The sequence below is a fragment of the Pleurodeles waltl genome, chromosome 6, assembly GCF_031143425.1.
Source record: "Pleurodeles waltl isolate 20211129_DDA chromosome 6, aPleWal1.hap1.20221129, whole genome shotgun sequence".
In the NCBI taxonomy this organism is placed as follows: Eukaryota; Metazoa; Chordata; class Amphibia; order Caudata; family Salamandridae; genus Pleurodeles; species Pleurodeles waltl.
In genome coordinates this window covers 1,669,346,636-1,669,362,797 of record NC_090445.1, presented here as the reverse complement: position 1 = coordinate 1,669,362,797, position 16,162 = coordinate 1,669,346,636, and the positions used below count along the sequence as shown (strand labels likewise).

The 16,162-nt window shown below is 46.6% G+C and overlaps 1 protein-coding gene across 1 annotated transcript in view; it reads right to left on the bottom strand.

Moving 5' to 3' along the window:
* The window catches only part of LOC138301317 (protein CutA homolog), a 161,956-nt gene that overhangs the window by 23,969 nt on the left and 121,825 nt on the right, over positions 1–16,162 (bottom strand). Inside the window, exon 4 of the mRNA XM_069241649.1 lies at positions 10,812–10,857. Within this exon, the coding sequence (XP_069097750.1) occupies positions 10,812–10,857 (46 nt within the window). The remainder of the gene's footprint in view (positions 1–10,811; positions 10,858–16,162) is intronic.

Here is a 16,162-nt window from a genome sequence, read left to right as displayed (position 1 = left end):
CCTCTTATGGAGGTCGCCGCGCGGCAGTGAGTGCAACCTGACCTAGGGTCGCACCCCACGCTGCACGGCTCCTCCTGGGTGCCCGTGTCTCACTCCCGCTGCGGCCGAGGGTTCGCCGCCCCTGGTGACTGTTGGTTGTACTGCTAATCTTTTTTTCTCCCAAATTGTCTTGTAACTTGTTGTTTATATTTTGGCATTATGCTTTTGCTTTTGTCTCTCATTTTTGTCTCTCTGCTAGGCGCTCCCTTTGCAACACTGCCCTCTGTGCCCCACACTACCCCCACTTCCTGCCGCTGCTCCCCTGCGGCCCCGCCCCCTTTTACCTTCTGTCTCCCGTGCCCTCGCCCATTGGCTGCCCCACTCCCGCCTCCCAGCTGCTCCTCCCTCCCACTTCGCCTCTTATGGAGGTCGCCGCACGGAAGTGCGCAGCGGGCGCGCATCGGGCGCGCCGCTGGCACGCCAAAGGCAAGCCCGTCTGCGCCTGGACCGTGCCCAGCGCCAGGACCCCTGGACCCCGCGCCCCCCGCCACGCCAGTCTACACTGACTCCAGCACCCTCCACGCACTCAACACTGGACGAGACCACCCCTGCTACCAGGCCACTCCGAAGCGCACCCAAGGGCCCTTCGCCTGCCGGAACTGCAGATTCACCAGCATCCAGCCCACCAAAGCACCAACCAGAGAACCCAACCATCTCCACCTCAACACCCGCTCAGCTCCGCTCATAAGCACGCCATCAAACTCTGGCACCTCCTAGACACAACCACCCCGACGTCTCCTTCCTGACGGAGACCTGGCTGAACGCCACCTCAGCACCAACCATCGCCATAGCCGTCCCACAGTGCTACAAGATCTCCCGCAGAGACCGCACCAACGGAGTGGGAGGGAGAATCGCCATCATCCATAAGGAAACCTCCGAGTCTCGACCAACACCGACACCCTCACCACCGCCGAGCACATGCACTTCCAGATCCACACTAACCCCAACATCACCCTCAGAGGAACACTCCTCTACAGACCACCCGGACCACGACCACAGTTGAGCGACACCATCGCCGACCTCGTCAGCACCCACGCCCTCGCCTCCACAGACTACATCCTCCTCGGGGACCTGAACCACACCAACAAGAAAGCCGCCTGGTTCACCGAAGACCTCCGGATCTCCAAGCGCACCTGTCGGAAACTGGAGAAGAAATGGTTCCACGACCGAACACCAGACAGCCACACAGCCCACAAGAGCGCCACCCGCAGACACCACCAACTCATCAGGCCCGCCAAGAGGACCGCCTTCAAGGACCGCTTAGACAAAAACACACACAACACCAAAGAGCTCTTCAGCATCGTGAAAGAACTCTCCAACCCCAGCTCCAACACCAACGACATCCCACCATCACAAGACCTGTGTGACTCCCTGGCCACCTTCTTTCACCGCAAGATCACCAACATCCACGACAGCTTCAACTCTGACACCCCCGCACCCACCACGAGACCACCACCCCTGCGACCACCACCCACACAAGCCGCCTGACCGCCTGGTCCTACGTCAGCGACGAAGACACCATCAAAACCATTAACTCCATCCACTCTGGATGCCCATCCGACCCCGCCCTCACCACGTCTTCAACAAAACCAGCACAACCATTGCGCCCCACCTCCGGAAAACAATCAACAGTTCCTTCGAGACAGCAACCTTCCCGGAAAGCTGTAAGCACGCCGAGATCAACGCCCTTCTGAAGAAGCCCAAGGCGGACCCCAAAGACCTCAAGAACTTCCAGCCCATCTCCCTGCTCCCGTTCCCGGCAAAAGTGACAGAGAAGATTGTCAACAAACAGCTAACCCGCTACCTCGAAGACAACAACATCCTGGACCCTTCCCAATCCGGCTTTCGCAACAACCACAGCACCGAGACCGCCCTCATCGCCGCCACTGTCGACATCAGGATCCTGATGGACAAAGGAGAAACAGCCGCCCTCATCCTCCTGGACCTATCCACCGCACCCTATCAGCACGCCTCCATGACGCCGGAATTCAAGAGAAGGCCCTGGCCTGGACCACATCCTTCCTCTCCGGCAGAACCCAGAGCGTCCGCCTCCCACCCTTCCGCTCAAAAACCACCAAGATCCACCGGGATCCTCCCTCAGCCCGACGCTGTTCAATATCTACATGGCACCGCTCGCCCACATCGCACGACAACATAACCTCAACATCATCTCCTACGCCGACGAGACCCAACTGATCATATCCCTCACTGAAGACCCCCACACCGCCAAAGCCAACCTCCACAGAGGAATGAAGGCCGTAGCCGACTGGATGAAGGACAGCAGACTGAAGCTGAACTCAGACAAAACGGAGGTCCTCATTCTCGGACCCACCCCATCAGCCTGGGATGACTCTTGGTGGCCCACATCGCTAGGCACAGCCCCGGAACCCACAGATCACGCTCACAACCTGGGGGTCATCCTCGACTCCACCCTCGCCATGACCAGGCAAGTCAATGCCATCTCCGCGTCCTGCTTCAACACCCTGCGGATGCTCCGCAGGATCTTCAAATGGATTCCCCCTGACACAAGGAAAACCGTCACCCAGGCCCTCATCACCAGCAGACTCGACTACAGGAACGCCCTCTACTCAGGAACAACAACCAAGCTCCCGAGACGACTACAACGAATCCAGAACGCCTCGGCACGACTAATCCTCGACGTCCCCCGACGCAGCCACATCAGACCCCACCTAAGAGGCCTGCACTGGCTCCCGTCGACAAGAGGATCACCTTCAAACTCCTCACCCACGCACACAAAGCACTACACAACACCGGACCTACATACCTCAACAACCGACTCAGCTTCCACACCCCCACCCGAAGCCTCCGCTCAGCCAACCTCGCCCTCGCCACAATTCCCCGTATCCCGAAAACCACCACCGGCGGCAGATCCTTCTCCTACCTCGCCGCCAAGACCTGGAACACTCTCCCTACCAACCTACGACAGACTCAGGACCTGCTGGCCTTCAGAAGATTTCTCAAGACCTAGTTCTTCGAATAGTAGCGCCCCCGCGCCTTGAGACCTTCACGGGTATGTAGCGCGCTTTAGAAATGCAGTGATTGATTGATTGATATTCCAGGGAAATTTAATCTGAGGGCAGACTAGAATTCTTGTCACCTAAGGGACTTCAGCGACTGGCAGCTGAATCCAAAAATCTTCAGGGAGATCCAGAAACTTTGGGGTCCAATAGATTTGGATCTTTTTGCCAACAGGCTCACACATCAGGAACCCAGATTTTTCAGCTGGAGCCTAAATCGGGAAGCTATGGCAGTAGATTTGTTTGTTCAGGATTGGAAACCAGAGAGGAGTTATGCCTTTCCACCATTCACCATGATCCAGAGGGTACTCTGGAAAGTTCAGAAAGAGAAATGCAAATTATTGCTAGTTCTGGAGTTAACAGGTTTGGTTTACAGGGGTGTTGGAATTATCGGTGCAGGAACCGCGTCTCACCCCAGTACGTCGGGGTTACCTGTTCAGCCCATTTGGAGAAGGACATCTTTTAGTTGTAGAAGAAGAGCTGGACATTCTTGTTTGGAGAATATCAGGGGTTCTGCAGGACTCTCAGGCCTTTCAGGAAATGCTATGGATTTACTGGATGAGTCATGGGCACCAGGAACTAGGAGATGATATAGGGGAGTTTGGTGCAAATGCTGTAGTTGGTGCACAGAAAGGAGTCTAGATCCTGTGTAGGCTCCTGTGACTGCTTTAGCAAACTATTTAGCTGAACTGTTTCAGTCAGGTTTATCCTACAGGACAATTAATTGTCATAGATCAGGTGTTTCAGCTGGTCACGCCTTAATAGGCGACACCACAATTGGGAATGACCCACTAATTTGAAGGATGATGAAAGGTATCCAAATCAAAAGACCTCCTAGACCTTGTTATACTTCTCTTTGGGATGCTAATGTAGTTTTCAAACTTTTTGACTCATGGCCAAATAAGTGTTATCTTTCTCTAAGACAGATCTCACAGAAATTGGCAACTCTTCTCTGTTTAATATCGTTCAGACGGATTTCTGATGTTAAAGTTTTGGAAATCTGTAACAGGGTTAATTCATCAGATGATGTTCATTTTGACATTTGGAAAAAGACAAAGAATATGTCTAGTCATGTTTTCTATCCTTTTTTCCAAGATTGTCCAAAATTATGGCCCTCATTCCAACCCTGGCGGTCATAGACCACCAGGGTGGCTGTCCACGTAAGCACCGCCAACAGGCTGGTGGTGCTTCATGTGGTATTCGTCGCCCAGCCGGGTCTGGCGGTTTCCCGCCGGATTAGCCCCGGCTGGGAGAATCCTCCATGGCGGCGCTGCAAGCAGCGCCGCCATGGGGATTCCGACCCCCTTCCCGCCAGCCTGTTTCTGGTGGTTTTCACCACCAGAAACAGGATGGCGGGAACGGGTGTCCTGGGTGTCCTGGGGCCCCTGGGGGCCCCTGCACTGCCCATGCCACTGGCATGGGCAGCGCAGGGGCCCCCTAACAGGGCCCCAGCATGATTTTCACTGTCTGCATAGCAGACAGTGAAAATCGCAACTGCACCCGTCGCACCCCTGCAACACCGCCGGCTCCATTCGGAGCCGGCTTCTGTGTTGCAGGGCCTTTCCCGCTGGGCCGGCGGGTGCTCCCTTGGCGGGCGCCCGCCGGCCCAGTGGGAAAGTCTGAATGGCCTCCGCGGTCTTTTGACCGCGGAGCGGGCAAGTGGTGGTTTAAGTTTGGCGGCCTGCAACCGCCGCCCGCCAAACTTGGAATGACCCCTTATGTGTGGTAATTTGAATGAAACTATATGAGCAGAAAATGCTAGAGTATAGACATCATGTTGAAGACCAACTTTTGATATCTTATGTGAAACCACATAAAGCAGTTTCTACCGCCAGGATGGCCAGGTGGATTAGAGTAGTAATAAGTGAAGCAGCCAAAGACCTATCACATTTTGGTGCTAACACTTTTACCAATTTTGATCTGAGACAAGTGAAGCATGTAAGTAGCTTAATTGTTGACATCTTTAAACATGCATAATGATAGCCTCCGGTCTTGTAATGAAATGACGATTCTCCAATTAACATACAAAGATAATCTTGATTTCATTGAAGAAGATGGAGGCTATCATTACCCCACCCACCTCACCTTGTTTCTTAATTTCAGGTGTGGTGCAGTATTGATATTTATCTATTTTTACTGACAAATAGGTAGGTTAAAAAAAAGAAAGAATTAAAATATTAAAGTAATAAGAATGTCAGAACAAATGTGTCTTTTTGTTGAAATATTATGCTTTGGTATATATCCTGTTATATCTTATTTGGAAACAGCTTTCAAAACTATTTTTCTTCCATAGGAAATATTTCCTAACTGGAAAAGATCACGAAGGATTATCTGGATGTACTTGGTTGACCTGGTTTCAAAAGCTCCAAGTTGTTTCAAGTCCAAGTGCTTGTGTTAAGTCCTCATATCGCAGCCTAAAAGAGGAAGATGGTTGTTGCTATGTTCATAGCTGTACCAGGGTTCCACTGTGGAATATTTATCTTTATGATGCATTTTTTGTTCTTTAAAGGGCTACATGTTGGGGCAGCAATAAAGGATTTATGCATAATGATAACCTCTGTTGTCATTAATGAAGTCAAGATTCTCTCTGCATGTTAATTGGAGAATTGTCATTCTCAGCTTTAGATTATGACTGAGAATCTACTTCAATGTCATACCTTATGACTAAGAATCTACTAAGGAAGTAAACATCTTCAGATCTAAACTGTTAAATTGGTCTTTTGCAGAAAAGCGTGGCCTAACATTTTCTTAAAAATATCAAGAAATACACCTTGTAAATGAATATGCAAACAAATAAATAAATGCAATCTTGTTACTGTTCTTTTTGATGTTTTTGAGAACAGTAGCACAGGCTTTTTTTATGAATTGGTCATTACTTTAGTTGGCAAAGTTTGACTTTCTAAGCAATCTGTGGGCTTTGCAAATCTATTGATTATAGTTACATCTGGCAGTATAGTATCACCAGTAAAAAGTGATCACTGAAAAAATATTTACACCTAATTTCAGAGGACGGGTGTTTCAGTTCCTTGGCTGACATGTTTCCTGGACACGGTAAAAAAAGTGGGGGGTCACAGCCCTATTGCAGCCCACTGTCCACATGGATGAGGTGGGCTTCTTCATACTTTGTGCAACTTTGCACTGGCTTGTTCCTAGAGAAGCTAACAGGGCTGTCAATATTTTTTCACAGAACATCAGAGATGCTGAGAAGCCTGGTACGAAAAATCCCACTCCCGCCCACTAGAAATAAAATGTGATCTGGAGTTTGGCAGGAAATCAATGTTAAAAAATGTTACTGTACTGCTCCAAAGCTCTCCACACCTCTGTTAATTGACATCTATGATGACCAACCAAGGGGTATGTAACTGTATTCCAGAAACGGATGAAAGAAGCGCAGCCTAGTGTTGAAGGGCCCAATCACAGCCATGTTTCTGCAGAAACTAGTGGAAAGCTGTCAGTAAATTCCAGGGCTGATTTAGGAAGTATTTCCCATGGAAAAGTGATAATTTACGCAAGAGTAATTTAAGCCAGATTGACAAAATGTGTAAACACAGGTGCATATGAGAACCATTTGGACCTACAATATGACTATGTTCGGCCTTGCTCCAGAAAAGATATACATCTACATATGGGTCCAAATATACTACTTTTTAATATTCACTACTGTTCCCACGATTATGCCTGAAAAGGTGATCGAGACATACTAGTGGGAATGTCATTTGACTTTTCCTGCAGGCTCCTATTCCCACTGTGCAGAGCTGTCCCATAGAAGAGCACCCTGTACAGGGGGAATGAAGCCCCTAGTGAAAACACACACTTTATTTTCTCCACAGAGAAAACCTTTTTCCCCCATGGAGAAATGCCCCCACACCTTTCCAAAGTGTGGGGGTGATCCATTTCCCTTTCTATCCGGGAACCATTTCAGGGGCCGAAGCAGGACATTCCCAAGTCTCCAAACCAAACCACATCTCGTTGCACCCACTTCCCACCCCTTGAGTGAGATTTACAAGTGTGGGTTTCTCTGCAGTCGTGATGAAGACATTTACACTCATAAATGCATATACACCTGCCAGGAATCCCTTGAAGAATTCCTGACAGAGCTAGAAAAGTTCAATCCAGTTGTAAATGTAGCTTTCTTTACAACAGAATTCCCCTTTGTGAATAGGTTTCATATATATATATATATATCAGGGCTTGAAAAATCATAAAACTGTTACTAGCCCTGCAGGTCGAGTAACTTAAATAATCTACTCGACCTAACTGTAATGTACTTGACCGTAAACGGGTCTCAAGTTATGTGATCCTAGGCAAATAGTTTACAGTCACCCTTTTCTTAATTTTCACGTATGATTGCACCTTCCAATATGTGAGCTCAGAATTTATTTCTGCAGTGCAAAAAAAACCTCTTTTGTTTGATTAAGTAGACTAAAGTTTGCTGCATGCATCACAAGAATGTAGCCCACATACCCATGAGTTCTAGCCCACATAACCTAGGACTTATTTTAGTTTAGTAACAACAATGCCATCAGGGCAGGAGTGTTTCTCAGTTTCTTTAAACACTCATTTTTAATAAATATATTACTAAACCATGATGTGGAAACATATTGTCATCTTCACACAGTAACTTTCCAAGAAATGTCCAAAAACCTTTCCACTAACTTGCAGCTTTACTGATAAAACTATAGAGTGCATTAACAATCTGTGAAAAATGGGTTTCAGAAAACATATCGTTTGCACATCAACATGTAAAGTATTTTGATTTATTTTCATCCTAATAAAATATTTTTTCATCACACATAAATATAAAAAAGGACTTTCAAAACTACTGAAGTATATGACCTAGGGCCAGATATAGCAAAAAAACAAATTGCGACTTGCAATTTGCGAGTCCCTGCGACTCGCAAATTGCAAGTCGCAATTTGGTATGCAGAACGGTGTCTCAGACACCTTCTGCAACTCGCAATGGGGTCGCAAAGACCCACCTCATTAATATTAATGAGGTGGGTCGCAGTTTGCGACCCCATTGCGAGTATGGGCACTCACGGGGATGGTGGCCTGCTGGAGACAGCAGACCACCATGTCCGTGACTGCTTGTTAATAAAGCAGTTTTTTTTTTCAAAGTGCAGCCCGTTTTCCTTAAAGGAAAACGAGCTGCACTGTGAAAAATAAACCGGAACCTTTAGTTTCGGATTTTTTCAGGGCAGGTAGTGGTCCATTGGACAACTGCCTGCTCTGAAAAAAAATATTTTTTTCCAGTCACTAAGGGGAAGGGGTCCCATGGGGACCCCTTCCCGTTTGCGACTGGGTTACCATCCACTTCAAGTGGATGGTAACTGCGATTCCATTTGCGACCGCTTTCGCCGTCGCAAATGGAATTGAATTGCATTGCGAGTCGCAAATAGGAAGGGAACACCCCTTCCTATTTGCGAGTCGGAAATGCATTTTGCGAGTCGGTTCCGACTCGCAAAATGCATTTCTGCATAGCAAAGAGGCTTTTGCGCCTCGCAAACGGCGTTTTTCACTGTTTGCGAGGCGCAAACCCTTTGCTACATCTGGCCCTTAGTCATTTAAATGTTGTTTGTTAGGAAAACCCTGACACACTATTTCCTTTTATTTTACATTCTAAGCAGTAGGTCACACAGTTCACCTTACAAAGTCCTGGAACTCTGCAGTCAGAAGGAAAATTAATTGTAAGACAAACTGACTTTTGACCTCTGTCTGTGAACACAAAGCAAATGTGACATAAGAAAAAGATTTAAAGGTATCTTTTAATGCCCCTCCACTTTTCAACTTAACAGAACACCTGTTCAATGTGAACGCCAGAAAGGAGGAGTAAGCCAATGGGAGTGGTCCAGTGGATTTTTCGAGTCCTGTATATACATATTAGATTTATAGATATATTTATTTAAGTGCTCTATTGCACTTTAAAAAAAACATCTGTGGGTGTTTTTTTTTAAATTGCACGTTTGCCATGGACTTGGAGTTGATGGTTATTGCATTTCATAAATACCCATTTTGCAATTAGGAAATGCTTTGTACATGTGCTTTGGAAATCACAAATAGGAATTCCCTGTGTGATTCCCTAAAGGGTTTTGTACATCTCAAAAGCCCATTTAGCATTTCTTAACAGCCGAAATAGGGATTCGGACCTAATGGCTTTATACATCTAGGCCCATATTTATACTTTTTTTGCGCCGCCTTTTGACGCCAAAGCGACGCAAAATGACCAAATACAATTGTATTTTGTAAGTTTGCGCCGCTTTTGCATCAACAAATGATGCAAATGCGGCGCTAAAAAAGTATAAATATGGGCCTTAGTGCTTTGAATCTTCCCAAACATTCTGCAATGCATTGCTCACACTTATCTGCATGCCTAATACACACCCAAAGTGTCCAGAAGCAAGTATCCCAGAAAGTATAGGATTTCTACCAGCTGTGTTTAGGACTTTACCTACCTAGGGATTTCCTGTTTGCAATTCCTATTCAGATGTACAAAGCATTTCCTAAATGCGAATTGGGCATTTAGGAAATGCAATTACCATCGACTCCAAGTCGATGGCGACCAAGTGTATGTGCAATGGAGCATACACATGCCTCTTGGGCATATGTGTGCTCTACATGTGCACCACTATTTTTAGGGTGCCTTTCAGGGGGCCTTTTGCCGATAGTCATCCTTTTGTTTGTGTTTCTCAAATAGCAATTTCCTAATAGGAAATCACTTTTTGGGAATCTGCTCTGTTAGCAAACATTTGTATCTCTACTGTGAACAAATAAACCCTTTCATAAGTGCACCATTATATTTATTTAACCCTAAGTCATGGTTAAAAAGGTGGATTCCTAACCAGAGGCAACATTAATTAATAAATCAAAGTAGTTGCAAAAAAAAGATACCAAATGCAGTGAAGGCACCGGCGTTTGACTAAGATGATGGCACTTATAAGTTTTCTTAAATAACTGATACTGAAACCCTATTATTACATTTCGATTGAGAACAGGTGCAAAAGGCATGTAATAAAACTAGCAGAGGCTAATATCACACTTCGTTTTAAATATTAGTAGCAGGCTGGAGCAGATCCTTGGAGATGGTCGGGAGCAGCTGTTTGTAACATAGGAGTGTGTTCAGGGATGGTACTCTGCCGAAATATCGCAACCAAAACAAAGTCTGCTAGAAATGTTGTGTCCTAAGTACCTTTTACAAAAGTACCACTCCACTGGGGCTAAAAATAGAACATCGACACCCAAAGGGCCAATGTTTTGGAAGTGATTGTTAGGCCACAATATTTATCACTCATGTTCCTACGAATATTGGGGAGCGCCTTAGCATGTCCTGTAAAACAGAATTTATGTAAGCCAATTTATTTTACTAGCGATATTCTAACATACAACCGGATTCCAATCAGAGGCTCAAAATAGAGAATCTTTTTTTAAAATAAAAATCACTCTTATATCTGATTTTAGATATTAAGTAATGATAATCCCATGGTAGTAGGTTTCATTGCCCAACTTTTGCACAGAGCATCATTTCTGACAAAATGGGCCAGACAGAATGGAAATAAAACCTACAAATAAGAGAGCGAGGTCAACATGGTTTCACAATTTGGTACACAACTGGATGTAGATATTTCTTGTGCTATAAGTGTAACATATCACTCTTACAGATCTTGACCAGGATGTACATACAATTACATATAAAAAAGTAAACAGAGAAAATCATAGGCGAACCACGATGACACTTACTAATAGTATTTCCGTGGCTTCCTCTATTTCCCCTTTCCAAAAATATCTGAAATAATGAAAATAAAATGAATAATATATATTGATATGAGGTACCCTAGAAGCAGTTTTGAGAGCCTTATTACGCAAAGATCTCAGTGATGGCTCAGTTATCAAAAGGTAATGTAAATAATTAGAAGGAAAATGTCATGATGACAAATACATAATTGAATGCTTAATGAATGCAAAGACTTGCGGCTATTAAATGAACATTTTTAAGCAATGTTATTGTTTTATTACATTAAGGAACAGTTACAAACTTCGTTGGTATAATCAGATGCTCGGATTTCTCTCCATCAACTTTTACAATAATAACAATTACCACAATAAAAAAGCATAGAATGTGTACATCAGATATTATTGTTGTAAAGATCACAACATCAAGACACATCTTTTGGGCTTGGAGGTCTGATACGTATGCACTCAAAGCACTCAAGCTAGCTGGGCAGTCATTAACAACCCGCGTCATAGGACCTTCATTGTTTTATTAAAGTCTGTGTAACTCTCATCAATGTCCCATATGTTTGTAAATTTGGGTGGACATTTTCTGCTTTTCTATATCTCTATTTCAACCACCATGCACCAGTTCGTATTTATACACCAGTTTCACAACTTGCGCACAAATTGGCCATGCCTTGCCTAGCAACCACCATGCCTGTGTTGCCGAGCAACAAGCTACATTTTGGTGGTGGGAGGTCACTGCAGAAGCCTAGTAGCAAAGTTGTGGCTCCCAGCTCATTATAAATTCCCACCACTACTCGGAGGTGGTCACTCACTTTCTGCTGAACTTTGTTTATTGGTGAGCATTCCAAACCATGTGCGAATTAAATCCCCTTTTTCATTACAAGCTCTCAAGTAAACATCAGAGTGTATGAAATCAAAGTCCTTCAGCTGAGTCTGAGAATAATATACTGAGTAGAACAGCTTAAGCTGGCCCTCGGAACCCCCTCTGATAGTCATTCACCTCCTCCAAGTCTTCTATTATTCCCAGATTGTAGGAAAGTACCATCTTGCCTGGCATGTTACCCCCATATTTCACTGTATATATGTTGTTTTAGTCTATGTGTCACTGGGACCCTGCCAGGTACGGCCCCAGTACTCATAAGTATGTGCCCTGTATGTGTTCCCTGTTTGATGCCTAACTGTCTCACTGAGGCTCTGCTAACCAGAACCTCAGTGGTTATGCTCTCTCTGCTTTCCAAATTTGTCACTAACAGGCTAGTGACTAAATTGACCAATTCACATTGGCATATTGGTACACCCATATAATTCCCTAGTATATGGTACTGAGGTACCCAGGGTATTGGGGTTCCAGGAGATCCCTATGGGCTGCAGCATTTCTTTTGCCACCCATAGGGAGCTGTGACAATTCTTACACAGGCCTGCCAGTGCAGCCTGCGTGAAATAACGTCCACGTTATTTCACAGCCATTTACCACTGCACTTAAGTAACTTATCAGTCACCAATATGTCTAACCTTCACCTGGTGAAGGTTGGGTGCAAAGTTACTTAGGGCCATATTTATACTTTTCGACGCACAACTGCGCCAACGCAGTTGTGCGTCAAAAAATCTAACGCCGGCTAACGCCATTCTGAAGCGCCATGCGGGCGCCGTATTTATTCAATGACGTTATCCGGCGTTAGCCGGCGGCGCTGCCTGGTGTGCGTCAAAAAAAATGACGTACACCAGGCAGCGCCGTCGTAGGGGAATATGGAGCTTGGGCGCCAAAAAAATGGGGCAAGTCAGGCTGAGGCAAAATTATCGCCTCAACCCGATTTGCGCCATTTTTTTCGACTCCCAACCCCCATTGAAATGACTCCTGTCTTAGCAAAGACAGGAGTCATGCCCCCTTGCCCAAAGGCCATGCCCAGGGGACTTCTGTCCCCTGGGCATGGTCATTGGGCATAGTGGCATGTAGGGGGGCACAAATCAGGCCCCCCTATGCCACAAAAAAAAAAAAAAAAATTACTTACCTGAACTTACCTTATGTTCCCTGGGATGGGTCCCTCCATCCTTAGGCGTCCTCCTGGGGTGGGCAAGGGGGACAGGGGGGGTCCCTGGGGGCATGGGAGGGCACCTCTGGGCTCCTTCCGAGCCCACAGGTCCCTTAATGCCTGCCCTGACCAGGCGCTAAAAAACGACGCAAAAGCGGCTGGACGTAATTTTTTTTGACCCGCCCACTCCCGGGCGTGATTTTTGCCCGGGAGTGTTAATACGGCGCACATGCCTCGGAGTCAATTTTTATGACGGGAACGCCTACCTTGCATATCATTAACGCAAAGTAGGTGTCCACGCTAAAAAATGACGCAAACGCCATGGACTTTGGCGCTAGACGCGTCGAACGCCAAAGTATAAATATGCAGTTAGTTTTGCGTCGGAATTGCGTAAAAAAAAACGACGCAATTCTGGCGCAAACGGAGTATAAATATGCCCCTTAGTGTGTGGGCACCCTGGCACTAGCCAAGGCGCCCCCACATCGTTCAGGGCAAATTCCCTGGACTTTGTGAGTGCGGGACACCATTACACGCGTGCACTATACATAGGTCACTACCTATGTATAGCGTCACAATGGTAACTCCGAACATGGCCCTGTAACATGTCTAAGGTCATGGAATTGTCACCCCAATACCATTCTGGTATTGGGGTGACAACTCCATGATCCCCGGGTCTCTAACACAGTACCCGGGTACTGCCAAACTGCCTTTCCGGGGTCTCCACTGCTGCCAACCCCTCAGACAGGTTTCGGCCCTCCTGGGTTCTAGGCAGCCCTGGCCCAGGAAGGCAGAACAAAGGATTTCTTCTGAGAGAGGGTGTTACACCCTCTCCCTTTGGAAATAGGTGTGAAGGCTGGGGAGGAGTAGCCTCCCCCAGCCTCTGGAAATGCTTTGATGGGCACAGATGGTGCCCATCTCTGCATAAGCCAGTCTACAACGGTTCAGGGATCCCCCAGCCCTGATCTGGCACGAAACTGGACAAGGGAAAGGGGAGTGACCACTCCCCTGACCTGCAACTCCCAGGGGAGGTGCCCAGAGCTCCTCCAGTGTGTCCCAGACCTCTGCCATCTTGGAAACAGAGGTGTTGGGGGCACACTGGACTGCTCTGAGTGGCCAGTGCCAGCAGGTGACGTCAGAGGCTCCTTCTGATAGGCTCTTACCTCTCTTGGTAGCCAACCCTCCTTCCTTAGTAGCCAAACCTCCTTTTCTGGCTATTTAGGGTCTCTGCTTTGGGGAATTCTTTAGATAACGAATGCAAGAGCTCCTCAGAGTTCCTCTGCATCTCCCTCTTCACCTTCTACCAAAGGATCGACCGCTGACTGCTCAGGACGCCTGCAAAACCGCAACAAAGTAGCCAGACGACTACCAGCAACATTGTAGCGCCTCATCCTGCTGGCTTTCTCGACTGTTTCCAGGTGGTGCATGCTCTTGGGGTAGCCTGCCTTCACCCTGCACCAGAAGCTCCGAAGAAATCTCCTGTGGGTCGACGGAATCATCCCCCTGCTAACGCAGGCACCAAAAGACTGCAACACTGGTCCTCTGGATCCCCTCTCATCCTGACGAGCGTGGTCCCTGGAACACAGCAACTCTGTCCAAGTGACTCCCACAGTCCAGTGACTCTTCAGTGCAAGTTTGGTGGAGGTAAGTCCTTGCCTCCCCACGCTAGACTGCATTGCTGTGTACCGCGTGGTTTGCAGCTGCTCCGGCTCCTGTGCACTCTTCCAGGATTTCCTTCGTGCACAGCCAAGCCTGGGTCCCGACACTCCTTCCTGCAGTGCACAACCTTCTGAGTTGTCCTCCGGCGTCGTGGGACTCCCTTTTGTGACTTCGCGTGGACTCTGGTTCACTCTTCTTCCAAGTGCCTGTTAGGGTACTTCTGTGGGTGCTGCCTGCTTCTGTGAGGGCTCCTCGAGTTGCTGGGCGCCCCCTCTGTCTACTCCTCCAAGTGGCGGCATCCTGGTCCCTCCTGGGCTGCAGCAGTACCAAAACCTCTACAGCGACCCTTGCAGCTAGCAAGGCTCGTTTGCAGTCTTTCTGTGTGGGAACACCTCTGCAAGCTTCATCGTGACGTGGGACATCCGTCTTCCAAAGGAGAAGTCCCTAGTCCTCTTCTTTCTTGCAGAACTCCAAGCTTCTTCCACCCAGTGGCAGCTTCCTTGCACCCTCAGCTGGCATTTGCTGGGCTCCTGCCCACTCTCGACACTGTCGCGACTATTGGACTTGGTCCCCTTGTCTTACAGGTACTCAGGTCCGGAAATCCACTGTTGTTGCATTGCTGGTGTTTGTTCTTCCTGCAGAATCCCCCTATCACGACTTCTGTTCTCTCTGTGGGTAGTAGGTGCACTTTACACGTACTTTACAGGGTCTTGGGATGGGGTATTTTTCTAACCCTCACTGTTTTCTTAAAGTCCCAGCGACCCTCTATAAGCTCACATAGGTCTGGGGTCCATTCGTGGTTCGCATTCCACTTTTGGAGTATATGGTTTGTGTTGCCCCTATACCTATGTGCTCCTATTGCAATCTATTGTAATTCTACACTGTTTGCATTACTTTTCTTGCTATTACTTACCTAATTTTGGTTTGTGTACATATATCTTGTGTATATAACTTATCCTCATACTGAGGGTACTCACTGAGATACGTTTGGCATATTGTCATAAAAATAAAGTACTTTATTTTTAGTAACTCTGTGTATTGTGTTTTCTTATGATATTGTGCATATGATACAAGTGGTATAGTAGGAGCTTTACATGTCTCCTAGTTCAGCCTAAGCTGCTTTGCCATAGCTACCTTCTATCAGTCTAAGCTGCTAGAAACACCTCTTCTACACTAATAAGGGATAACTGGACCTGGCACAAGGTGTAAGTACCTCTGGTACCCACTACAAGCCAGGCCAGCCTCCTACACAGATCGTCTTCTCTCTTGGTATTAACTGATCACTAAACCTTGGGGAGCAATTGATTATAGTGTTTTATAAACATGTGAAATTGCCTTTCATCACAGTCTACTTTCTAGAGGGACTGGGCTAACAGAAACTATTTTCAACAATGAAGTGCTTTTCTTGGTACATTTAAAACAGGTAAAAAAAAAAAGACATTAACATAAGATCATAAGCAATAAGTACTGAAAGCATATTCCTCAAATTACGCATTATTGAGAGAAAGGAAACTAAATGTAGAAAAAATGTAAGGATTTAACCGCCATTCATTTTTGCACACCTAAGTCAACTAAGAAATTGCAGAAGTCAAGGCTTACATTTTAATATTAGAGCATTTCCTGACCATTTGAACATAATACTAAATATTTTGCTAATAACAGTAA